At 42.0% G+C, this 26,400-nt stretch overlaps 1 protein-coding gene across 1 annotated transcript in view; it reads left to right on the forward strand.

The window, feature by feature from the left end:
* The window catches only part of ARHGAP10 (Rho GTPase activating protein 10), a gene marked incomplete at its 5' end in the record, with an annotated part of 81,107 nt that overhangs the window by 45,898 nt on the left and 8,809 nt on the right, over positions 1-26,400 (forward strand). Inside the window, 2 exons of the mRNA XM_008945893.1 lie at positions 2,391-2,541; positions 16,956-17,118. Of these exons, the coding sequence (XP_008944141.1) occupies positions 2,391-2,541; positions 16,956-17,118 (314 nt within the window). The remainder of the gene's footprint in view (positions 1-2,390; positions 2,542-16,955; positions 17,119-26,400) is intronic.

The raw sequence follows: 26,400 nt of genomic DNA on the forward strand, positions 1-26,400 counted from the left end.
CCTGTTGCCTGTCTGGCACTGAGTATCACTGAGCAAGGCTTTGCATTTGTGGGTTTCTTGATTGTGTTTTGCTTTCATGTTTCCCTTTTACTTTCTCATGCTAATAGTTTTAGAAGAGTATATTTGTGAGAGAGGAGGAAAAAGCACTGAAGAACTTTACTGCAAGCTGTGCAAGTCACCTAAATGCACACCAGAAAGCTCCTCTCTGATGAAGTGCTCCTGGAGAATACTTGTTCTTCTCAGGATCTTTAATTTCAGAGGGGATAAGGCTGCACAAATAAACACAGCTGCAGAAGGCGCCGTAGTAAACAACACCCTGAACCCTCTTGGCAGAGACTCATTTACCAGAGAGCCCAAATGCAACACTTAGTCCATGGAAAAAAAAAAAGACATTTCAAGTTTTGGTCCTTTTGAATTTCTCAGAAGCAAATATTTATCCCTAAACCTGCTGGATTTAGCCTTGTAGTTTACACATCAGGGGGCAGTGTGGTACTGTCAGCCCAGCGCCATGGAGGTGCTCGTTAGGTTTCATGATTATGGATTGCATCAGGGTTCAAGAAAGGGCTGGAGCACCCCGAGCACAATCAGGGCTTTGTCACTGGCTGAGGGTGCTGCTGTGGCTGTGCTGGGAAGAACCAGGTTGAACTGCTTCCTTTCTTCTTCCTAAACACTTTGTTTTTAGAGAGTTCCTTGCACTGTTTTGCCTCTCTCTTGCCATCCCTTGTCCATAAGGGTTTGGAGCCAGTTTTCTTGACTATTGGTATGGGGAAGTTCAAATTACATCATTTTCCCTCCTCCACAGCACCATTCACCTGTTGGGAAGGAGGGTGATATTTCCACTGGAGCTTTCCTTTGCACACCATGTTTAGGCTTCCAGCCCTTTGCTGCCCAATTTTGGCAATATGATCATTTTTCTACAGTTCTCATGGAAAATGGTGTTTCTGATGATTTTGTGCTAGCATGGTCTTCTACCTGCCAGAACAAGAGTGGTGATTAAACAGCTATAAGCTCAGCAGCTTATACAGGGGTTCCTGGCTCATCTCATTCCTAGAGGCATTAACATTCAGGGCTAACAGGCCAGGATATGGTGGCATGAAGATTTTTTCTTATCCTTTTACCATGATGCCTGGAGTGCCTTGCCACAGGATGCTTATGGCATTTTTCTCACCTGCTAGAGGAGCCTGGCTGGCTTTTATCTTCATGCTGCACCTGACACGTGCTGTAATAATCCAAAAATGTCTTATTTGTGGCATCTTTGAATAGTTTCTGCAGGAATTTCTGCTCTAGAAAGACCTTCTCCTTGGAAGATTCATTGAAAGTCTTGCCTTCATAATATTTCCTATGCAGATAACGTGGCCATATAATGTTGCAGAGTAAAAGGACACCATATACTGTTGAATTATATCTTGCTATATTGCTGTGCTTGCTGAAAGGTGCTGTATAGACACAGGGCTTTACTTATACAGCTGCTGGTGGTGTTTTGCTGCTGGTTTTTCCTTGATGAAATACATATTAAGCTCATTTGTTCACGTGAACCTGCCATGGGCCACTTGTAAAGGCTGCTGTTAAATTGTACAGCAGAGCACTGATAATTTTCTAGAAGTAAATCAGCATCTTGGATTGCATGCTGTATGTGAGAGTCAAAGTAGAAATGCTGTCAGGTGGAGCAGATCTTCATTGCTGGTTCATCCAGAGAGAAATGAGATGGTGTTTTGGATGGAGTGGTGATATGCTGATGGTCATGACTCAAAAGATGAAGTGGTGTCAAGAAATGCAATCTTCTTCATATGTGTCTTTGTGAATATCATCATTTGATGTAAATGTGACTCAATAGGCAACAGTTAACTGGAAGAATTCTCAGTCTGTATGTTTCTGTGGTATTTCTCACTAAAAACCCCTCCCCTCAAAATTTTCCCCTTGCTCTCCTTGGAGAGTATCCTTTTTTTTTTCTTTTTTAAATTAAAATGGATGATATTAAAAATTTAAATGGTTATTTGGCAAAATGATAGGTCCTGGCTAAAGCTATAAAGTTTCTAACTGGTTCACAAAGTTAGTATTCCCCCTTTTCCCCTTTCCCTCCATCCTAGCTGGCAAGTGTGGCTGCAAATATTTTGCCTTGGATTAACTGATTTGCAGCTTGGTTAATGTGCAGACAGTGCTTATTGTTGTTGTTTATTGCTTATTGTTATGTTTATGTCATAGCATATCAATTTTAAAAGCACTCATGAAAAACCCACAGCAGACTCCCAAACTTGAAGGAATGGATTTTTGGCTCCTGCCTGCTTTGAATGAAGTCCAAAACAAATGTTGTTTGGTAATGGTTTGCAGTTGCACTGCACAGGTTGCTCCTCATGATAAATAATTAACACCCTTTGTGTTCTTGATTGCAGATTTTCAAAACCCTGCCTGATGCCACTTTCCCTGAGCCAATCTCCATGTCAGTATCTCCTCCAAATGCCCCACCAAGGCAATCAAGAAGACAAGGACAACGTATTAAGAGGCCTCTGGCTGTTTACAATCTCTGTCTTGAGCTAGAGGATGGTAAGATGTTCATAATGATTTCAGTCTTTGCAGCAGATGGGCTGTGTATCCCATCTTCAGTAGATGTTTTCATGGAATGTTTCATCTCTCTACACGTGTGCCTGCACATGCATGCTTGTTTAATTGCTTGGGAACATGTAAAGGAGCAAGGAGAGTGCAGAGAATGGAGAGTGCTGGCCTTTTGACACAGGTTTAAAAGCAGAATGAACAGCCTTAAATATGCTCTGAAAAAGCAGCAGCTCCTGTTTCTTTGGGGAAATCTCTTTGACCTCTACTGAAGATTACACAGCCATAAGATAAATGGAGAGAGAACTAAAATTAAAGCAGATCTTTTATGAGAAGAGCTAATGCACTCTACAGTTAAATTCATCTGGATTAAAGGCTCAGGTCGTCGCTGCACTAGAGAATACTTGAATTTCTAATACCTTGATGTAACTAGGAGTAAATACTTGTAAACTTGCCTTACTGTTGAGAAACAAAGGGAAAAAAAATCTTGTTTTTGCATGGAGCCTGCAGTAGCAACACAGAGTGAGGTAAAGGGTGTATAACATCTCCTATTTTCTGACTGCTGGCCAGAAACATAATCATTTTCTTGAAATTTCATTGCCTGGGGGTATGTACAGTACTGAGAAGGCAAGTCAGGGCTCATTTTGTGTTACAGAATTTCTCCACCCTATTCCCTCTCTCCCTCCTAATGTCGTCAGTCGTCTTTTTTTCACATGAGGAATGATGGGATCAGGGCAGAAAGTCCAGTTATCAGCAGGTGAAAATAGGGAGATTTTGAGCTCCTGCAGTAGGGTGATGAGATTCAGTGATGAGCTGTCATTAAATCAGTGGTCAACTGTGGTGGGTTTCTTAAGGAAAGAGCACAACTACCTGCAACAGCTGTTGAGGGCAGAGTTTAGAAGTCAGCTCAGGACTGTTTATTGTCTCAAAGCCAGTGCTACACAGAGGCTGCAAGAAATTCAGCCTGCCTGCCATTGAATTGAATTCACTGGAGAGATACATAATCTCTGTGCCTTCCTTTTCTTGCATCAAATATGAAAATAAATGAGTGGAAGGTGTTTGAGGTGCGTCGACTTAAAAGGTTGAGTTGTGTTAATTGGAATTAAGAAAGCTCTTAAGCTGTCCCTGCAGTAATAAATTTATCCTCCTTTCAAAAACAAAACAAAAATGAAGCCACTCACAGAGTTTTTTGACATCTAATTTTGAGTGTAAATCCCAGCAGGTCACAAGAAATACCACATCATCTCCCATTCCACACATCAGGGTGTGCACTGAGGACCTGACTTTGACCCTGACACGGTAGACAGAAAGTATTTGCTGGATTATTTTTATTGTAAGGTCCAAAAAGACAGTGTTACTGCTAAAAACTGTTGGAACTGTTCAATTCCTCTGAAATGAGGTCCATATTTTTGTCTAATTCAGGCATGTCCACAAAGAGAAGAACTGGGATTGTTAAAGGCTGTAATTGTTACATATTATACAGAAATTTGGTACTTCTCTGGAAGCTCTAGTGTGTTGAGTTGCAGGATAACCCAATCTGTCATTATGCCTGGTAGAGCTGTGATGAGGGCTGAGCTGCTGCAGGTGAAGGAGCAGTTCCAGGATGGATGAAGCACTGACCTTCAATAACATTTCCCCTTCTAAAAGAAATCTAAACCTTAGGTGCTGTCTCCAGCCCTGCAGAAGGTGGTGGTGGTTGTTAGAACCTGGCTGATGGTCCCAACTGCAGGTTAATGCTTATTTGATTTGTCTTGAGCCAGGTAATGTCAGTGAGGTGGCCAGAAGCTGCTGCAGTGTTGTTTGGCATGAGTGCAGCAGCCATGGCAATACAGCACCCTGAGCCCTGTCTGGAGAACTCCCCCAGTGGGTACAGGGGGCAGAAATTAGCCAGGCTGATTAATTATCTCGAGCCCAGTGCCTCCAAATACGCCCCATGGCCTCCAGTTGCTTTGTTGCTTCCCTTTGGAGAGGGGAGGGAAGGGAATAAAAGTGAGCCTGGGCTTCATTCCATATTTACCTAGTTTCTTGGCTAGCAAACACATGTTTTATAACTGCTCTTTGGAAGATTTTTATCCTGTGTGTGTTTTTAACAGGAAATTAAACATTAAACCCCTTCCCTCCCCCCCCTCTTTATTCACAATGGCATGAGTTAAGCACCAGGCATAAGCCAGTGTTTTGTATTTCCTGGATATGGCAAAATTATCATAATCTTGTTTTAACCCAAGTAGCTGCTGCATATTTATGCGTGAATACGTTTGTAGACAAATATATCTCTAAAGTCCTTGTAATTACATATAAATATTTTCTATGCCTTGAAACGAGAAGTACGTTGGAGGAAAAAAAAAAAATCTATCCCAGTACTGGGAAACTTCTTGTGTGTGTTTCTTTGAGGATTGTTATGCAAACCAGGAAATTGTTAGAAAAGAGGAAACAAGTCTTTAACGATCAGCTGCTCGGGGAGTTAACAGGCTCCAGGCTCCAGGGCTGGAATTGGCAAGGCAGAGCTCAGCCCAGCTTTGCTTTTTTGGGAGCACGTTTACACTCCGGAGGCTTCTCACAAAATACACCCAGCAACCACCCAGAAAGGGCTGTAAGGGGCATAAATATTGGTGGGGGTTCTAGCTGGAGAACACACACTACGTGTGATAAAAATCTTTATTTTTGCCTTCTAGTAATTGGCTGTGCTGAGCTCTGATAACTCACAGCTTTTCCTTGTACATGGCAATTAGATGATTAGATGTATTTGCAAACAATTCAAGTGCTATATTTACCCCTGTAAGGATCTTCATTTCCTGAAAGAGAAACTCCAGTCAGAGATGAGGCTGTCTGTTTTTCTTCCAGCTCCTTCCCTCTGTGGTAAGCTAGTTACTACATTTTCACTCTGAAGTTTTTCAACATCTGGGTGTCTCAAGTAGAACTTGACTTAATGGGGAACTCTGAGCTGCTTTCGTAGGGGGCCTAAACCTGAAGTTCTTCTTTCAGCAAAAGATTCTCTGAGAGTCCCATTAGGATCCTTTCCAGAGTTTTCCTGCCTCCTGAAATGAAGATGTGGGATTTGTTGGGGCTTTAATTGTTTTTTAATCCCTTTTTCTGCAAATAGCACCTTAGTAAAAGAATGATTTATTTTTTATTTGCCCCTTTCTACTGTCTGGATGAGTTTGAGAGTGAATTAAGTGGCAATGCAGAAACTCCTGTGGCTTGCAATCTCAGCTGTGTACAAATGACTTTGCATTCTCTCTGTGCAGAGGGAGAAAGATGGTTAGCCAGAACAGGGAGTTGTTTATCCTCTTCTCCTAAAAATGCTGTTGCATCTTTATTTTCCATTTGGACAGTCAGTATATATCAGCAGAGAGCTCTGTTTATATTTCTTCTGGAGGGCAATACAGAGTTACAGTTCTGTTCCCAACCAATTTTATTCTAATTTTTATATACTTTTCTCATCTTACAGCAAAACAAACTGTTTATTTGTTTGCTTGTTTTGTTCCATCTCATCTTTTTCTGTGCTAGAGATTTAGAGATTATTAACCTATCTTGCAAGGCTCCTAGAGCAACATGGCAAGAAAAGCCCTGTGTGAGGTAGGCAGTACAATGCAATCCATCCAAGAGGAACAGACAGTCAGCATGAGTTGCATAAATTGCACCTGGAGTCAAGAAATAGGAATTTGTGTGGCTATTTGTCAAAGTACAAGACAACTTGTTTACTAAACAAATCAAAAGCTACTTCTTCAGCCACAGTGCTTGCTTATTTTATGCCTTATGCTGTTTGAATACCCTCTAGGTGTCAAAATTTCTCGTTGGCACATGCTTGGACAGAGCATTCTAGTGTCATATGGTGGGATTGGGTTTGGTTTGAAGGCATTTTGTCTCTTATCCCCCCACTCTGGAACTTGGGTGGCATGTGAGGTGTTTATGATAGCTGCCTGCTATATACTAAATGCTATATTGGTCCTTTAGAAAACAGATTCTTGTGTATAATTATAACAGACAGAAAAATTAGGACTGCTGCTTAACCCTTTGCATCTTTGTGCTAACTTGTGTTACCCTCTGAAGTATTTAGGGAAGCCAAAATAGGAATGATTGGATATGTTAGTGATGGGCAGGAGTAGCTCTTTTTCATTATTATTTTGGGGTGGTCATTGGAATCAGTCAGTATCTTAAACTGGGTGATAAATGAATTTGCCTGAACTACTGTGGCATTCAACTGAAATACTTCCTCAAAGTATAAATGTGCTACATGTAATGATTTCATAGCTCTCAGGCAGTATTCCCTCTCCTCATCCTCTGCCCCAAACAAGTAAGTAAAGCCCCATAAACTTCATTGGGAGTGACTGAGCCTAAAACTGGATGTCAGAGGAAGCTTTGGGTTTATAAACCAGACTGGTCTTCAGGGCTGGAAGAGCCCAGAGCTGCAAGGTTGCAGGTGTGAAACCTGGCCTTGAACTCTTTCTATTTCTGAATGTGCTGCTTGGAAGTGTTTCTGTAAGCTGGCACACAGCAGAGGAAATGGAAAGCAAAGCAGCTACACAGGCACATCACAAAGCCATAAGGGCTTGCAACACTTGCTTACCAAGCTCTTGTGAAGAGCTGAGCAGAACACACAGCTCTGCTGCCACAAAAGAGGTGCAGCAGTGTCAGTTGTGAGGGGAAGGACACGGTGGGTGCTGTTGGCCATGTAGAATTTTGGGTGTTATTGATACAGAGTTTGCTTCAAGAATAGGTCTTGCAATTCTATCTGACCTGTCACAGCTTCTTCCACCTGATGGCTCTGAGTAGGAGGAGTGCTATAGACAGTAAAAAGTCTTTTTGAGCTGCTGCCAGTAAAGGTGAAGCTTTTTCTTAGCTAACAGTGGCTATGTGTAGGGTCCCAGTTTCCTGTCAGATTCCTGACATCTCTCTGGGATGATTTTGGTCCAGACTTTTAGTTATTTTCTTGAAGGTATGGGATGATTTTGGTCCAGACTTTTAGTTATTTTCCTGAAGGTATGGGATGATTTTGGTCCATACTTTTAGTTATTTTCTTGAAGGCATGGGATGATTTTGGTCCAGACTTTTAGTTATTTTCTTGAAGGTATGGGATGATTTTGGTCCATACTTCGTACACACAATGTACATTGTTGTACTGTTGTTGTTGGCTGTTGTTGTCCCTGTGGGTAATGCAGGTTACTCCAGCTGCTCCCTGCACAGTTACCTGAGATCAGGGAGAGGCTGTGGAAATGTTCAGAGTGAACCCATCCCCACGTGCACCCCAAACAGGAGTCAAAGGTGCAGGGGAAGGGAATTTGAGCGGACTTAAAACCCAAATCCGAACGTAAAGAAGGCATGAAGAGTTCAGGAGGAAGGGTCAGTCTTTGCAAGAGGCCAGGCATTATTAAAACTCTCTGATCTCCTGTAATAATCCTTCATCTCTTTAATTCTCTACCTTCTGCACACAGACATGCAAAGACACATAATGCTGTAAGAAGGCCAATTTGGCATGCTAAAGCCATTAATCCCAGGCATGGAAGTCGCTGACGTATCTCTGCTCCGTGCCAGCTGTGCCCTGGCCAACCTCTGTGGGCTGGAAGTAAATGCTCTCACCCAGCACACAAACAGAAGCAGAATGAAGACTTGAAGCTCCTCAGCTCCTCAGTTGATTTCCTATGGAGGAGAGCCTGAGTTTCTCTGAATGTTTCCTCACACAGAGGATGGTGCTTTTGCTTCCCTTCCCTGGTGACAAGCGCAGGAGAGAAGATCTTGGATTTGCTCTTCTTTTTCCCTTTTATTTTCTGTCTTCCTCTTTGGAGAGTTGTACTTGGTGCAAGGTGAATTGGGTTGCCCAGGGAGGGGGTTGAGGCCCCATCCCTGAGGGTCTTTAAGGCCAGGCTGGAGGAGGCTCTGGGCAGCCTGATCTAGTGGGAGGTGTCCCTGCTCCTGGCAGAGGGGTTGGAACTGGGGGATCCTTGTGGTCCCTTCCCGCCCTGACAGATTCTGATCTGTTTTAGCAGAGGACTTTAGAGCCCTAATGGCTCAATGGTTGGACCTGATGATCTTAAAGGTCCCTTCCAACCTAAAGGATTCTATGATTCTATGAATTACATCACTATCACTTCTTTCCTTCTCAGCTTGCACCTTGCTGAAGAGGTTGAAGGAAGACCTAGGGATTAACATGGAAAAGTGAGAGTGGTGAGACTAAATTGGCTACCATTGCAGTCTCATCTAAGGCCACTTGGCTGGGGCCAAGAAAATGACTCTCAGAGTCCATGTTAGTGGCAATCTGCAGCCAAAATGTGCATGATGTCTGTCTGGTTATCCCACTGCAGGAGGGGATCTCTGTTGTCCTGTAATGGGTGCAAATTCACTGCTGATGAGCACGTTCACTTCTCCTGTCTCCCTGGCCATGATCACTACTTGGTGCTGCCTCCTTGATCCCCTCCAGAGTCTAACAAAATGAGGAGGCAGAGCCAAGTGTCCAGCAGCATGCTGAACATGTTTCAGAGGAGCTTTCTTATGAGAGACCCATCACATGCATGATGCACTTAGTCCTTCTCATTGTCTAAGTACCACCACGGGTTGTGGAATTATTGGTAGGAGACTTATTAAGTCACTGGAAGTAATTGCAAGTGAGGGAAATGGCAAGAGAAGATGCCTCCTTCATCCCCTCCAGAATCCATCTGAGCTCAACAAAATGAGGAGGCAGAGCCAAGTGTCAGCAGCATGCTGAACATGTTTCAGAGGGGCTTTCTTATGAGAGACCCATCACATGCATGATGCAGTTAGTCCTTCTCATTGTCTAAGTACCACCACGGGTTGTGGAATTATTGGTAAGAGACTTATTAAGTCACAGGAAGTAATTGCAAGTGAGGGAAATGGCAAGAGAAGAGGAGACAGCAGCAGGACATGATCTCTGGCAGCTCAGGAAAAGTGGTTTTGCACAGCTTACCTTTTGGGGAGGTGGAAGAACCCTTACAGAGATTTTCCAGCTAATTAGTGGCTTGAATTGACAACAAAACAGAAAAGAAAAAGAAACACAGAAGAATATTTTCCTGGCATTTGGAGGTTTTGATGCCATTTAAGAAGTGCTGCTGAATTAGGGGACTTCTAGCCCTGATTAGAGCATTGTGCTGCTTTTTTCATCTGCTTTGGTTTTTCACAGTTCTCATTCTCACTGGTGAGAGCTGTTCTGTTGTGTTGCCTGGACTTCTGCAAGCACAAAACACTCAGTGCTACCAAGAAACTAGGAAAGCTCTGGGACAATCCACTTACCTTCCTATTTGTCAGAGTTTTCAGGAAGTAGCTTCAGTTTATTGCTGCTTTTTTTCAGCTGTAAAATTGATGTGAGGCATCTGATAAGGCTGGAGGTCCTGTATGGTGTCCTGGCAAGCAAGCTCTGGTAAAAAATGAGTAGTCTTTGAGTTCAGATCCTGCTATTTTATCATAGCATACACAAATGAGAAGAGGAGCCCCTTTGTGCTTGTCTCTCATTTCTATTGTGCTTCAAAATTTAATTATGTGACATGAATTAACACCCCAGCCTTGTATCCAGGACTCTCTTGGACTGTTTTTCCACAGCTTGAGGAATAAATTGGAATTCTTTAGCCATTTTCATTCTAACTTGCTCAGCAAAAGGCTTACCCACAATTATATATCTATATCTTCATAGAGAATTAATCCAAGCAGTGTTTCTCCTGAATTTTGAGAGAGGACCTGCAGTGAGGGAAGTATTTATTGAAATAATTGCTTGCTATTACAGGTTAAGTGTATGTCTAGAAAGATGATTGTTTAAAACTGAACTGAACTTTGCATTTCAGAAGTCTGCCAAAAAAAAATACCAAAAAGGAAGAGGGCATAGGCATGGTCCCAAAACCCCTCTTGCCCCAAAGTGATTTGAAGAGAAGCACATGTCTTTCCCTTTTCTAGCCCCAACTCAGACACCCACCTTTCTGGCTGCAGTTCTTGAGTTGCATCAGCCAGTCTTGAGGCAAATTCTGTCTAGTGCAGCTTCCTCCTTTTTTTTTTCTGATGTTTCTGAATCATGATGGAGCTGGGAAAAACAGTTTTTGTGCAGGAGAGCTACTTTGTGCCTGAGATACACGTGCTCCTACATGCATGCTTTTGAAAAAAAGATATCAAAGCTGGTCTTTATCTAGGAAAACGGAGTCAACTCTAAGACTTGTGTTAATTATTTTGTCTGAGAGGGGGAAAAAAAAATAGCTGGCAGAGGGATGTGATTTTTACTGGGTGTTTGGAAGGATGGGACTGGGTGTGTGGGCTGTCTGCTGTCCAAAAGCTCTACTGGTTTTAGGGTGCATGATTCTGTGATGCCTTAAATTTATGTGGGAACTAACTGCATCCTAAGAGAGGACTGGAGTGTGTAGGATCTGCTACACATGAGGCTAATGGATACTCTCTGATAGTGAAATGTAGTAAGATAAAGCTGTTTTCTGAGTATTTACAGGAATCCGACTTCCAAAGTACCCATTATTCAGGAGCAGTGAAATAACTCTCTTGTTTAGTTCTAGGATTCTCTATTACTGTTTTTAACCAAAGAATAGATAGTTATTAACTTGCCTTTCTGTGACTTCACCTTCATTTGGAAAGGTCCCTGTTTAAATAGCAGAGTTTCTGTGGTCAGGAGCTGAGTAATAAAAAAATTCCCTTGACCAGTTTCAGTAACGTGATTTAAAAAAAAGCACAGAGTTTCTTAATTTACTCAGAAACAGATGACTTGACTTCATTAATTCAGAAAACTTTAAAAATCTGAAGACTTAGAAGAATGTCTGAGTTCACCTGCTGCTTGGTTTGATGACTGCAGGGTGATTTGTTCAGTAGATAGTGGAGAAGGGATGCAGCCCTGCTTCTAGAGAATTCCATTCTCCTAGCCCCCCCAGGAGCTGCTGAGTCCTTTCTGGAGGGATTGGTACTTTGCAGCATGGGATCCCTTCAAGTTTTATTGCCTGAGTGAGACAACTTGCCTTCAGTTATGTCCTTCATGCCTGTTTTCTGTGGATGCTGAAGGTCTAGCCCATGGAACGTGGCTCTTGTTGGATAGAGGATGTTTGTGATACTCAGAGTTCTATCCCTGATCTATGAGATTCCTCTTAAAAGCATAATACATACCCACAAATTAATATAAAAGGAAGGCTGCTTTCTCCTTGGGGCAGCTGGGGAGGATGGGTGGCTGCACAGCAGTGCAGCTGCTGCCTCCCACCTCCTGAGGCAGAAAATGTCAGACCTGAAGGTGGAAAGAGGCATTCTGCATCCGCTTTAATTTGCTCTCCTCAGTAATTATCCCCATCACCCCTTGTCAGGGACTGTGTCAAAGTGGAATAAGATAATTTAGGTATCAGATGAACACTTAAAACCTATCCAGAAGTCCTGTTCTCTGTATCACAATAGAAACTGTCATATACTCCTCATTCACTCCAGAAACATCCACTTCCATCAACTCTTTTCATCCGTCTACCCTTCAACTGTAGATGTTGCTTTTAATATTGTTGTTAAAGATTAGTCTTTCTTTTAATTGCAAAGTATGTAATTCTTTGTTTACTTAAGCTGAAGTTGGGAGAAAACTGTCACTCAAGCAAGTAACTCAGTCTTAGCACTCTGGTTTTCATAGTTTTTATTACAAATGGTTGGTTTTTTTCTTATTTAGAATTCTTGGAGTAAAGTAAGGTTCTGATTATTGACACTGCCAGAGTATTTCAGGTTTTTTTCAACTTTGGATGCCAACAAAAAAATATTCTTAGACTAGCCAGATGGAAAAAGGAGGAAAAAAAGGCAACTGAGAGGCATGTCATGCTCAGTTAGGTAGGAGCTGAGTTCAGATCTCTGGTGTGGAGGGTCTGAGAGCCTTTACTATCTGAGGCTCATCCAGAAAAAGGGGAAAAGGAATTGAGGGTTACATATTTGCTAGAGAGAAGCTAATTGAGGTGAGTCTTAGTCTGTGTTGGTACTTTCTTATCTTTGGGGATTTTTTGTGATGAGAAAGGGTGACATGAGGCAGGGAGTGGGTGGGAGGAGGAAGGATATTTGGCATAGAAGTAATACCAGCTAGGCACAGCCAGGAAATGGTTAGGATGGACCTAAGCTAGATTAATTTTCTAGATAGGGCTGGTCTGAACTCTGAGCAGCCATCAAGGCAGAGCATGGGTGTCTGTTGCAGAGGCACAGAGACTGCTCTGAGGCTTGGATGAGTGTTGTGATTAGAGCAGTGAAACAAGAAGATAATTTAGATGACAGTTTAAAAGGATCAGAGCAGTCAAAAAATTTAAATAGTATGCAAAAGGTGGTGAGAATGTGAAAGAAGCTTTAACTGCAGAGAGTAAAATTGGATCTTACACCTATTTGCGTAGGATGAGGAGATGAATTGTAGAAGCAGCTTGGTGGCAACTCTAGAAAGAAGGCCAAGCTGAAGGCACTCAGAGGCTTCCCACAAATATAAAGAAGAAAAGGTGAAGAGTTGATGGCTGGAGTGTTGACAAAAATTTAGGAGATGTCATACAGACTTACTGACTTTATGCTGAGAACCTTCATGTCCTTCATCTGTTCTGGCATCCTTTGGCACCCAAGGATGAGAGTGCAATGGGAGAGAAAAAGGGAGGGGGGGATTGACATTTTCAGGGAGAGAAAATGAAGGCACCAAGAACACCAAACTGTGTGCTCAAAGAATTATATAAAAGAGCTTTAAAATAAAATCACACCTTCCCTATTTTGTAGTGTAAGAGCTCGTTAGAATCCAAGTGGTAGAAAAGAATGGAATGTTTCTGGAGCCCCTCTTTGGAAAAAACTCTGTCCAAAGTGGCAGTCAGCTTTTTGTAGAAGTGGGAAACCTGACAGTGCTACTTGCTGGAGAACAATATTGGGAGGTAAAGATGAGTGAGAGGAGAGAAACAGTAAGAATATTAGACTATCAATATTAGGGAACCCCTGAATTCTGAGGTAAAATGAAAACCATAAAGCTCATTCAATTCCACCAACCATGTCAGATCTTTAAAGGCTTTTTAATCTCCAGCAGCTTAGGATCTTTGTTGGCTCCACAAAGCAAAATACATGAAAAAGGGTAGGGGGGAAGAAAAGAGGGAATAGCAGTCAAGATATTTTACAAGTTTTGGAGAATTTTTCAGAAGAACTTGGCTATGAGAATTGATCAAGCAGAAATCTTCACAAACTAACTTGTAAAACAGGTCTCTGGTCATGGGGTTGCTGAAGAATTTTGAAGAAACTGGAGGAATGCTAATGCAGTAGCAGCATTTAGAAAGGTGACTACAAAGAAATACCTTTAGAAAGGTAAATACAAATCCTTGATGATATATTTATATATGGGACAAAGTTAGGAGGAATTGCAGAGAGTAACATTGGCAGTTGTGTAGGAGTTGTGGTCAGGTGCCAAGCTGTACCCATTAAAAGAAATGAGATTGTTTGTCTTGAGAAATAAGTTTTAATGAAATGATTTGAGTAGATTTTAGAGGAAGAATGTAACCTGTAGCTGCACAGTGGAGGATTAAGTCCTGAAAAACAGGGACTCTGCTAAATCTGCTAGCCACAGTGGGCAATCAGCTCATCATAGGCTACTGATTTAAAGCAGTGGCAAAAGAGCCACTCTTGGATGTCCAAAGAGGGGATTGATGAGTATGAGTAATTGGTGGAATTAATGCTCCCTGTAACACTTGTGGGATCACAACAAAAAAGTCATTAATGCAGGTCTGATGTGTGCTCTTCAGAAAGAACTCTGGGCAACTGTCAACAGGTTTAGAAAACAGATGCATGATTCCAAACCTGCAAAACCCCTTACAGCAAGAGATTTAGTGTTATATTTGTAAAGGAGATAATTTAAATACCTTCCCATAGCACCAAAAAAGGGGAGATAAAGATTCTATAATTACTAGCAATGCATATTATATGGGCCATGCCAGAATATAAAGCTTAACCAAAGTAAAGGCCCATGCATTAATGAGTGAGTATGTTAATTAGCAGCAAATTGATCCTCCATTACTTCAATCATCTGCTGATGCCTTCGGACAGAAAGACTTTTTGGAAGATACAGTTTGGCTCAACATGAGATGGGCATTAATCAAAAGCAGGTTATTAAGCTTAATAGAGAGATAAGTAGATACAATTTTATGGCCTCTGCCAGTTTCTGCAGTTAGCAGAACTTCTTGTCACCATCATAGAGGGTGAAATCTTGGTACTGTTGAGTTGAGAGCAGTGTTGCTGTATTTTGAAGACTTAGGGTTTGAGCACATACTGGTTTTAATCAGGCAAATGTACTGGATGATCATTAGTCTGATCTAGAACTGCCTCTTCCCAAATAAAGGTATTGCTTACAAATACTTATTTTTGTTGTTGTTTGCTTGCACAATAAAAATACATCAGAAATGTAAATTGTCTTTGAATGAGCTTTTAGAGGATGTTCACTTATTCCCCTAAAATTTGAAACACTTGATTTGTTTTTAGTGTTCAAAACCTGATCTTATTCTTGAGGGTGCAACGAGTATTGACGGGGAGAAAACACAGGCTCAGGAAGGAAGAAGTAACATTTGGGGAAAGATTTAACAGACAGTTTTATGTGTGATAATGCCAAATGCAGTTGCTGTGTACTGCTCTCTCTGATGTAGACTCTGCTGTGCATGACTGAAGTATTTAGGATTTTTTTTTCCTTTTTCTATGTGCTCTGAGAAACGATTCGACAGAAAATCCTCTGCTTTCTGTAGGGAGGTGGGGTGGGTTGGTTATAGTTGTGATTTTAACAGACAAATATTCCTTTTTATTGCTGTTTTAGTAGTGTTAAGTGATGGTTAAGGTCAGTGGGGTCTTCTAGTACAGCACATGTAGTTTGATAACCTGGGTTGCATGACTACCACGACTTTGAAAAGGAGTGATGAATTAAAAGGTCTTAGGTCTGTTCTTCAGGTATTCAGTTTCTTTATAAAGCAAAATTGCAGTATTACTGTCTAACCCCTCAGATCTTTATCACTGTGACAGGCACGTCTGCAAATGAGAGGTAATTAATTAGTTTTTGCCTGCCACTCCTACAGTTCCCACGTCGTGTCACGCAGAGGTGAGTGGCAGCGTCGTGGCCTGGGTGCAGTGAGGAGGGGCCAGGGGCTGCACTGACTCACGTCCCCACGTTCACGTTCTCCTCCTCACAGCTTATCACACTTTGTTATTCTGGGCTAATTTAGATCCTCAAATTAGCAGCTGCTTTGGGGAGAAATTTCCAGCTGATCACGTTCATCATTTCGGTGTTTTTAGCTGGATGTCATTTTACTCTCTAGGGAAGTTTTCTCCGAGAGCTGCTGGGAGGGGGTGAGGATGAGGTGGCTGGGGAAGCAGGCAAGTGCTTTGAGAGCTTTCTGCTGACTGGTTGAGGCAGTGATAAAGTTGTGAGAAGGGGTTTTAAAAACGATTTTTGGGTTTTAGTTTCATTGTCCACCTTTCGTCGTCGTTCCATTTTTAATTAAAAAAGATGATTTCAGCAGTACTGCTTAGCTTGGTGGAGCAGAATTAAGCTCAGTTGTTCCCTGTGCAGTTGTTAATTCATTTAGAATTAAGAAGTAATACTGAACAGCACTTTGTCTTTTATAGTACTATATAGGAGATACAGCTTGTCAAGCAAGCACAATATTTTACCAGCTTTTGATCATATTATCATCATCCTGTGTTAGGAATTGGTTGGTTGTTTTTTCCCCAAAGCTTTTGGCTTTCACCTGTAGAATTTATAAAACATAGAGCTGATGTTTAAATAAAAATGTACAAGGGAGAAGAAGCTTTTCAGTGGTTAGAAGGTTAGTTTTGCAGTGAAGAATGTGGCTTGATGTGGCAGCGTGGTTTGCAGCTGAATGTGTTGCCTCCTGAGTGATATTCTAAGAGTAGCCTACAAAAACAAATAAGAGACTAAAATGCAGTGAGTTCTCTTAAAATTAACACCTTTAAAAAGGAATCATAAAAGTAACATTTCTGGGTATTGTGTATTTGTTAGAGATCTGCTTCTTCTGACCTTTCTAAATGTCATTGTTTCATGTTTGCCAGGGTTGTGCTTGTGGTACTTGAAATCAATTGTTTCCTCAAATGCATCTGAAATCATTTTTAGAGGCTGTGTTTTCAGAGACACACAAGTGTGTATGTCCTAAACTGTTTTGTTATCTAATCCCCCCCAAACCTAGCATTTCATCCACATAAAACACATGCTGAAAGGAGGACTGGGGGCACATTGAGTTGTGAAGATAGGCCTTGTGATAATCATGGGGGAAACTGTGCAGTGCTCCCTTCTGGGGAGATGCTGGGGGGTTGCTTGTCCTCCAAAATATCCTGTGAAAATGGGAGAATAAGTTTTCTTCTCGTCCATATTTCAGGATGTTTTACCCAAGCAGCTTCTTTGGCTCATGAGTAGAGTCTTTTAATATCCTTCTGACTTGTCCTCCCTTTTCTAGCTGACAGCCACAGCTCACCCAGGGAACACACCCCAACTGGGAGCATGGATTCTCTTTCTTCTCAGTCTCCCACACCAGCCTTCTCTAGCAGCCCCCCTGGGCTCCTGGATGGAAATCACCTTATTATGGACAGTGGAGACCTTGCAGGCTGGACAACAAACCTGTGAGTACCCTGCAGATGAAGTTACACTTTTTCCTGTGCCCATAAAACACATTCACCTTTTCAATTTGGTGGCAAGCGAGTGGTTTTTAGGATCTCCATATAACAGCATTTGCTGTTTTCTGCTACAAAAAGTCATGCTGTGGTGGAGGTTAAAGGCTACTTGAATTTTTGCAGGAGATATTCTTTTTCTACAGAAGCCTGGTGCATTTTGTTGTAACCTGGTATAATTTAACCTTTTTTTTTGTTTGTTTTTATTAAGGCAATAAATATCTAAGTTAATTCCCTGCACGCTGGATCACCCCAGTTTTATTTCACTTAAATGCAAGGCTGTTAGGATTTAGGGCCAAATTTGGGGTTTGGATAAATACACTGTAATGAGTATGTGCTCAGATGATGTTGTCCAAGAATATTCTTGTTGTTAATCCTTTCTTACCAAATTAAATGCCTGTTTTCCAGTGAGTGCAGTCTGACACTTTCAGTAGACTCTGTAGATGTTCAGCTTTTGAGCAGGACTTCTGTTTAGCAAAAATTGACATTACAATGTTGTCCTGTCTCTGTAATAGGTATTGAGGTTTGAGACACAAAAAGCTGAACATAACTTGGGTTTTTAAATGAGAAATTGAACTTGAATTCTCTGGTTTGCTGTTCATACAGACTTGAACATATCAAAACAAAGTTTTCCAGCCTTCAGTGCCAAGAAGATGGAAGGAGCAGGTCTGGAGAAAAGATTTGTTACAAATATTTTCCATAGTGGCATCCTGAGTAGCCTGTTCTGTTGGTGAAGCAAGTGTGTAAAATATGTGTGTAGGTGTGTGTAATGCTTGAGGATCTCTAGATAGCCATACAATGGGGTTTATATTTCTATACACACAAATTATTAAGTGTTTATTAAAGTCCTTACCAGCTAGAACAGTATTTTCTCAGATGTGTTGAAAGAATTCCAGGTTTATAGGTATTTTACATAAATATTGTTCCTTCAGTAGAGGGCAAGTTGTATTGGGTGAAAAGAGCTGCACGTGTGGAAAATGTACTGCAGATGATCTAAAACTGGCAAAACACTGATAATGTCACTGCAGAGCATGAAAGAAGGAAGTGTTGGTTTTATCCAGAGGGTTCAGGAACTTCAGGTGTTTGAAGAACATGAACAATTTTTTTTGCATTTGTTGGTTTTCATCAAAAAATCATTCTGTGCTGCTGTTTTGGAAACTGTTTGATGGCTTGAGGTTTTGTGCTCAGCTGGAAACAGTACTTAAACAGTTCTGTTTGGCAGGAGAAGAAAAGGTCATGGTATGTGCATCTAGATTATTTGTCAAAAGCAGTTTTTCTCCCCCTCACCTGTCTGTGAGGTTTAAGAGCTGCCTCTCCAACAAGCCTGGACAGTGCCAGAGAGTGGTCTGTGAATGGGACATTCTTTCCTTTGCTTTCTCACCCCAAACTGGCTTCTCTTCCACTTCTAGTTCTGATGGCTCAGGGGGCCTGGGCTTAACTAAAAAAAAAACCCCAAGAAACCCCAAACCAAACCCAAACCAGCCCTGCTGTACTAATGGCAAAGGTGGATGCCAGCCACAGGGAATGTGCTTGGTGGACTTGAGCAGTCACTTGGTGGTGTGTGGCTGGAGTAGCTCTCACAGCTCTAGGAAATGCTGCCTTAGCTGTTCTCATGCATCAGGCTATCTGAGAATTAGGTGGAGAATAATCCTTTCTTTCTGTGCAGGATTTCAAAACGTTGTTTTGTGCCAAATTGGAAGAAACCCAGTTCTTCAAGTCTCAGGATCCTCTCTAAAATGGTATTGCAGGTCTTCACAGAGCTACAGCAAATGCCACACGGAGTCTAGGGGAGATGGAAATACAGGAGGATCCTGTTCCTCAGGTTTCTGCTGATGTTTCTAACACATGGGCAGTGCTTGTGAGGGATTGATCAGGAGGGGGTTGTGCAGCCAACAAGGTGATGGTGACTCCTTTGTGGTGGAAGAGCTGCTTGCATTGTTTCCTGAGGGAGGAATGCTGCATTCTGGGCTGAGATGTGTCAGATACTCCAAAGTTTCTGTAGCTTGCTGCAAGGACACGTGATGGATAGCTAGAATACCTTCTGTGGTATTTGTTTTCAAGAAAGAAGCTGCTTTTTTCATGAATGATAGCTGATGTTTTCTGGCAGAGCTTTTGGTGATGCTTGCCTTCCCCTCATCCCACCTGGGAAAACAAAGAGGAGCTCCAGCTTCCAGCATGGTGACAGGAGCACCAAATGAAGGCTAATCCACCTTCCCCTCCTGGCTGGTGCTGGGAGGGGACTGGATGGCCAGAGGGGTGAGGAAAGCTGAGGGAGCAGGGGCTGCATCACCAGTTTGAGAGGTCTCACAGAGCCCTGGCTGCTCCATGGCCACGTCAGCACTGAGAGATGGGCCATGCATACGGTGGAACTGGCAGGTGATGTTTCACATATGTGCCATTTTGAGGCCCTGCTAAGCTGTTGGTTTGCATGTCTCTGAGTGTGTGTCTGCCTGATGCTAGATTTTCTTTGAAAGCTCTGTGTGGCTCAGACATATGCCCTGTGTTGTCTTGTGCTGCTGGGTGGGTAGAGAGTTGGGTGATGGTTGGCTCTTACTGCCCACGGAGGGGTGGTTCCCAGTGGAGACCCCAAGTTTGCTCTTCTAAGGTTGTCTTGCACCCTAAACTTTTTTTTTTCAGCCTTTTTTCCTGAAGATATTTTTAACTTCACGCTTCCATCTAGAGCCAAATGCTAAAAATAAATGTTTTATTTTTACATCCACTCTATGGTAGAACGTGGAGAGCTTTTTCTTCCCCTGCCAATCACAGAGTTACAGAGTAGTTGATGTAGACACAGGATTCAAACTCCAAATAGACCAGAATGGGCAAATTACCTTTTCTACTTGATAGAGCACTGTGTCATAAACATGACATTGAAATTCCCTTCTCTTCAAGGATGCTCAGCAGGAGCTGATCTCAGACATAAACTGGTAGTTATGCCAGTGAGCTGGAGAGAGGATTCCCCCCTTGCTCCCCACTGCTATGGGCATTTTTTCCCCTTTAAGGCAGAGCAGCAATGGTGATCTCAGTTTAATGTTAACCCAAGCATCTGCATTCATTTTCCTCTCTGCTTTAAGTGTCCATACACACTTGCCCTCCAGCTACAGAATCAACATTGTGCAGCCATCTGTCTTCCTCAGATTGCTCTGGAGCCACTGTCAAAGTCCACTTTGCTCTGACAGGGCTCCAGGTGATGGCTGTTTCTGGAAGCAGAGCATGTTTCAGGCTGGTTTAGGACTGATGCTGGTGTAGTTTCACCAGCAGGGCATGTATTTTAACATTTTATTCCTTCATACAGAGCAGATATGTTTTCTGAGTTGACCATAACATTATTCTGACTTGAATTTAAACAAAAAACCCCTAACCCTAACCAAGCAAACTTCCAACCATCTTTAACCATGGTCATCAGCTGTCCCCAAACTGTTGTCTACCCTACCACTGGGGGAATTTAGACCCCACCATCCACCCTTCACTCCTTCCTTCAGAGCTGCTTCAAACCCTAGTTAATCTGAGAAAGGATTATTCCAAATCTCTCCTGGCAAATCAATTTGTGTTTTCTTCCTTCTAATATCTCTGCTGTTTTTTCTGCTCTTGAGCTCCCTCCAGATTCTGTGGCTCCAGGCAGTGAGCAGGCAACGTTGGTAAGGAAGTGTGTTCATGGAAAGGTGTCACCAGAAGCACCAGGAATAGTGCAAAAGATGCAACATCAGGCATGAAGTGATAGACTTCAATTAAAAAGAGCAAGGGTTTTTTTGCAGCTGTTTTAGTTTGATTGTATTTATTACAATTTACTACATGGCTTTGGTCACCTATATCAGAATTTTTTCCCATCTTCAGCCTATTTTATGTTGTTTAGGTACTATTAAAATACTTTTTTTCCCAACTTTGTTTTATTATGCACTAGAAAATGCCACTTTTGAGCTTTTTAACATTTCTAACTAACTACCCTATGCCAAAAAAAAGGTAATTATGGTAATTGATGACTCTTCTTTGAGAAGTAGAAGTCTGACATGTCTTAAACCATAGAACCTTCCAATTTCTGCACCTCCTGTGATTCTTCTGAGTGAGGTGTTACCTGTTTAACATCTAGGTTAGGTACTGGACTCTCTTCCTCCCATATCTGGTCTTGAAAGTGTTGCCATGCTCACATCACCAACCAATTCCTTCTTTTCTGAGCTGCTGCTTTCATATCATGTCCTATGTCTGCTTTCACTTGACCTCAGAATGAACCAAAAAACCTGAACTCTTGATGTTCCCTGGACTTGGTATGTGTTGTAATTAATCTTTCAGAGGAGATGTTTCTGATAAGGAAAGATTTGTTACTGCAACAGGCCCCTCCCAGTGCTGGGGTTTCAGAATTGAGTCAGTCTCCTCTTTTGGTTGGAAGTCCCCTATAATACCTGCAGGATATCTTCATCATTTGGGTCATGAAAACTCAGGTCTGTCCTCCTTGAATGGCAAGTTCATTTTTGGGATCTGAGCCTGGAGGCTCTCTGGGTTTCCTAGAGAGTTTGGAACGTGGTGACTTCTGATGGTTGCTCTGAATGGAGACGTGGTGGAGGATGTGGAGTGGCCTTCCTCAAGATGAGGATGCTGCCTGAGTGCCTGTTGACCTTGCCCCCTCCTCTTTCCCCCTCTGAACCTTGGGGATTTTGAAGTTGGGTGGGATGGAGAGCATCCTGTCCCTCAAACCTCTTCACTGAGTGGTACAGGAGTGGGGGTTGGTACAGCAGGAACATTTCTGGGCTCAGAATAGTAAAGTCATAGTTTTCAAATTAAATCCCACCTTGGATGCTGCTGTAGGAGCATTAAGATACAGTCCTGACAGTGCAAATAAGATAGTCAAGACCTAGAGGACAAAGAGAAGCACTGATATAAACATCTTTTCAGGAATATGCCAGGGACCAGAGGCAGAGGAAATAACCCCCTCTGCCATTGCTTCAGGTCTTTATTGCTTCTCCTGACACTAAAATGTTCTGCTCCACAGCTCAGTGGTGCATCCATGCTGCACTATGGGCATCCTTTGGGGGGTTTTAATACCCACAGAGGCTTTCAAAGTGGTGAAGAGAACCTGTGCTGCCTGACACCCTGGGTCCTTTCAGGGTCTTTGTCACCAGGCTGGGAAGCAGCTACTTGTTCTTCATGAAATCTTGGGCTGTTCAAATTCCCAGGGAGCAAACTGCTGTTAAAAGCCATCAGATGGCAAGGGAGGGCAGAAATAGTGCTACTGTGCACCTAACAGAAGCCTTGGAGATAGGTGCTAATGAAGTAGTTATTAATTTTGTTTAATGAATTGTCATAGCTACGCCAGTAGACTGCATCTATAGTCTCCTTAAAATTGGAATAGTTTCTTTTAGTCCTTCCTGGCAGTGCTGTGAATTGGCTGCTTTACATACACAACTGACTTCACTCTGGGTGTCTAGAAAACTTTTTATAATCTCTAATGTCCTCCTTCCATTAAAAGAAGAGGCTGCAGCAGCTGCAGAAGGCCCCGTGCAGGTACCTAGCAGTGCCCTTTGCTCCTCCTGCTTATTTTGCTGCCTGGTTTGGTCTCAGCTGCCCCCTCTCCAGCCAGTCAGCAGCCTGGGAGTGGGGCTCAGCAGAGCAGGCCCTTCTGTTTGTGCCCTTTGAGAGCAGCAGCCCTCATTTTGCAGCTCCTGTGAAAGGGGCCCTGTTGCCTTTGCAGCTTGGCTCCCGTGGCTCAGACGAAGCAGGCTTGGCCATCTCCTTGCCTTCCAGTGGGCTCAGCAGCTGGGCTTGCCAGCACCACAGCTCCGGGGGCACAGGGGGAGCAGAATGTGTGCTCAGAGCAGGGGAAGATGTGCAAGCAACCACCCTGAGCTGAAGTTTCTTTTTTTTTTCCTTTTTTTTCCCCCCCTCTCTTCTTTCTCTTGTCTTTGCAGGACTCCAGGAAACCCCACCCACTCGTTTTGTTTTTTTCTAAACCAAACTGGAGTATGCTATAAGCTGATAGATGTACATACCTCATTTGTGCTTTGTCTGAACTATCATTGAAAAATGCTTTAACTTAGGACAGCTGCTGGAGACATTAGCTTCAGATTTACCAGACTGGCATGAAAGATCATTTCACTGATGTGTCAGCTGCTTCACTGAGACCTCACAGCCCAAGCTTAACAAAAACTCTATTTCAGTGCTGGCTGGTGCATTCTGTAGAAATGAGGGATCAGGAATGCTGCCTGCTTTAAGTTTTTGGGGTAGAATTTCAGAGGGAACATGGGTGAGGAAGCTCTGTCCTGTTTTGTCTCCAGCTTTGCTGCAACTGTGATGATTTCTAGAAGTTTGTCAAGGTGTTTTTCTGATCCCCAGCCTCCCCAAGACACAGGGGTTTTAACATGCAGGAAGATCCTTATCTGGTGGTGGAGAGGATTGGATTGCATCTTGAATCAGAAACAGCCCACACCTTTTGATATACTGTGTTGTCTTCTAATGAAACCTTTTGAGAACACTCCCATGGAGTTTGTCAGCCAGGCCCTGGGATGGGACAGCCCTGGGGCTGCCAAACTCAGCTGTGAAACAACCCTGGTTTTTTATTTTTCTCAAGAGTTGCAGTGTAGATTCTTTTCACAGAGTCTCTTCCTTGCTCTCGAGATAAGAGGCTGCTCTTTAGCTGTGTTACCTTAGGAACCAGCCAGATAAACATCCAATAAAATCTTGTTTTCAAGAGTTTGTTTCTGAATATCAGTACAAAATCTCTAGCTTATTTTCAGTAAGGCCATTTCCCCTCTCCTCCCTTTTCCCAACGTTCCCTATGGCAGACAATAACATTTTTTTTTCTCAGAGAAATGGTTATGTCAGGTGCTTTTTTTCCCCCTTCTCCACACAATAAATCCACTGCTTTTGTTTTAGCCCTTAGGACAAAGGATTTCTTCAACAGGGCTTCTCAAAGTTGAGGTGCTGCATGATAAGCTAGGCAATACTTTCTAATATATCTTCATCTTGATGAAACAAGATACACAGAGCTTTAGAGCAAGGTAACTTTGCTGCTGCAAGGATCTTTAGTCAGGAAACACAAAAATAACCCTGCAGCTTGTGGCATGTTCACCACAACACTGGAACTCCTTTCTCCTATTGAGTGAAACCTTCTGTTTTAATAGTAAAATTAAATGGTTCCTGAGCTATCCAAGCACATTTTGTTTCCTCTCCTGTTCCTTTATTTGCACACCTTTTGTCTTTTTTGTTCCTTTTTCTTTCTTCTCCAAATCTCAGAGGGGAAACCATCTGGTTTTTCTTCCAGATATTCCTATGAGTGACCATTGCTCCCCTGGGTTGGAGGGCATCTTTCATGTCTCCTCTGGTCTGAACCAGAAATATTTCTGTAGTGCTACAGGTTTCAGAAAGGAGCCTGACAGCAGTTTTAATATTGGAATTGATTTGGATTGAAACAATGAGAGCACAAAGAAAACGTTTCTAATAGTTTAGTATATGCAAGGAGTGTATTTTTTTATTTATTTTTATTTTAGTCTTAGGTTCACCTTGTATGTTCCTGAGTTAAAATTAATTCTGCACTTATACATTATGTGCAGAATGAGGGAGAGATATTCTACTTTGCATCAAACTTTATAAACCTTACAGTATGATTGAGACTTTAATTATTCTCAGTATTTAAAGAAAACAACACAAACATTGGTGTTCACTTTTTATTTTCCTTCTCTGACTTAAGTAACTTTTAGCTGAAGGTTTTTTTTGTTTACCTGAGGAAAATTTTTCAGTATTTAACTGAAAATGGAAGAGGACAAGTTCAAGTAAAAGTAAACCCCAAAATTAACCTGGGTTGTGGTCTTCAAAGGTGTGTAGTTACTGGAAGATTTTGTAGTGGAAGATTCAGTATCAGTGAAGCAGATTAAATGTCCTCTTCCCAAAGTTAAGCATGAAAAATATTTCTAGTCAGCACAATCCAGCTTTTCATTCAGTTTACTCTATATGATTCTTTCATTTGGTACATCTGACAGTTGTGAAACCAGAGGATGTTTTGATAAACCTGTCTGGTTTTGATTCCAGCACGTTTCAGTTTCATTTTTATTAATAGAATTAAATGTTGAATGCTGTTTTCATCCACTGTGAATTCCAGTTTTTATCCAAATACTTCCTGACACGGATCCAAAAGGAAAACTATTGTCCTGTTAAATAAGGAATGTGCCATTCACCATTTTATAATATTCTACATTTACAAATTAATAATCAAAATAGATGTCTGCTTAACTATGTAACCACTAGATTGACCATAAAATAAATTGGCTGGGGAAATCAGCTTGTAAAAAGCTGAATTTGATTGTAAACCATGTTCTGCAAACCAACAGTGATGATCCTTCTAGAAATTAAGCATCCCAGTGCACAAGATGATTAAAAATCAGCTATATAAATTAGGTTTCCTGATGTCTGATGTTAATTTACATTAATTAGTGGGGTGATGGTTGATTCCTTTTTTGCTTTTGGTCAATGTACCTTGATGAGGTGTGCATTTATACCTCCCCAAAAATGTTCTCAACTGGATTTCCTCAATTTTGATGGGCCTTTGCAGATGGATGGTATCTAAGAGCTTGATCTTGGAACTGATAAATTCTGTGTTGTGAATTCTGTATTTCTGAGTGATGATTCCTGTGTGAAAGCTGAGTACGAATGATTTTAATCCTCTTTCTGCTTAGAAACTGCTTGAAGTCCAGCTCTTTGTGCCAAAGATATGCTGACATGAAATGTTTGGACTCTTTATTGGCCTTCCAATGCTGGAACGCTTTCGTTCTTTAAGGTGTAAAATTAGGAACATTACTTAATGTTGGGGAGGACTCTGTGTTTTTTCAATGACTCATAAAAGTCGTAACTTTGGCTGCCACTTCTTTCCCTCTTGTGGCATCTTGTGTGCTCGGCCATTAATTGAATACATATTTGAACAGTGTGTTTATGAGGGCAGCCACTGAGGCAGCATCTACGCAGTCAGGAGGATGAGATCTCAATCCAGAGCCAGCAGCATGATCCTGGTGTTGTAATAGCTGCAGCCTTGTCTGAAGTCTTCCCAGCTGCAACAAGCCTTGGTACAGCACTGAGAAGAGTTTTAAATAGTTTCATCAAAACCTGCAAAGGCAAAAGTGGCAGCTCAAATAATAGCCTGCTCTGTGCCGTTTCATTGTATCTGTCTTCGTTAGGTAGAAGGAATGTGGAATTTTCTCTTTTTTTATTGGTTTTGACATCTATCTCAGGTAATTTGTCTTAGCTTAGGTTGTA

Source organism: Merops nubicus, unplaced genomic scaffold (assembly GCF_000691845.1).
Source record: "Merops nubicus isolate BGI_N331 unplaced genomic scaffold, ASM69184v1 scaffold2648, whole genome shotgun sequence".
Classification (NCBI taxonomy): domain Eukaryota; kingdom Metazoa; phylum Chordata; class Aves; order Coraciiformes; family Meropidae; genus Merops; species Merops nubicus.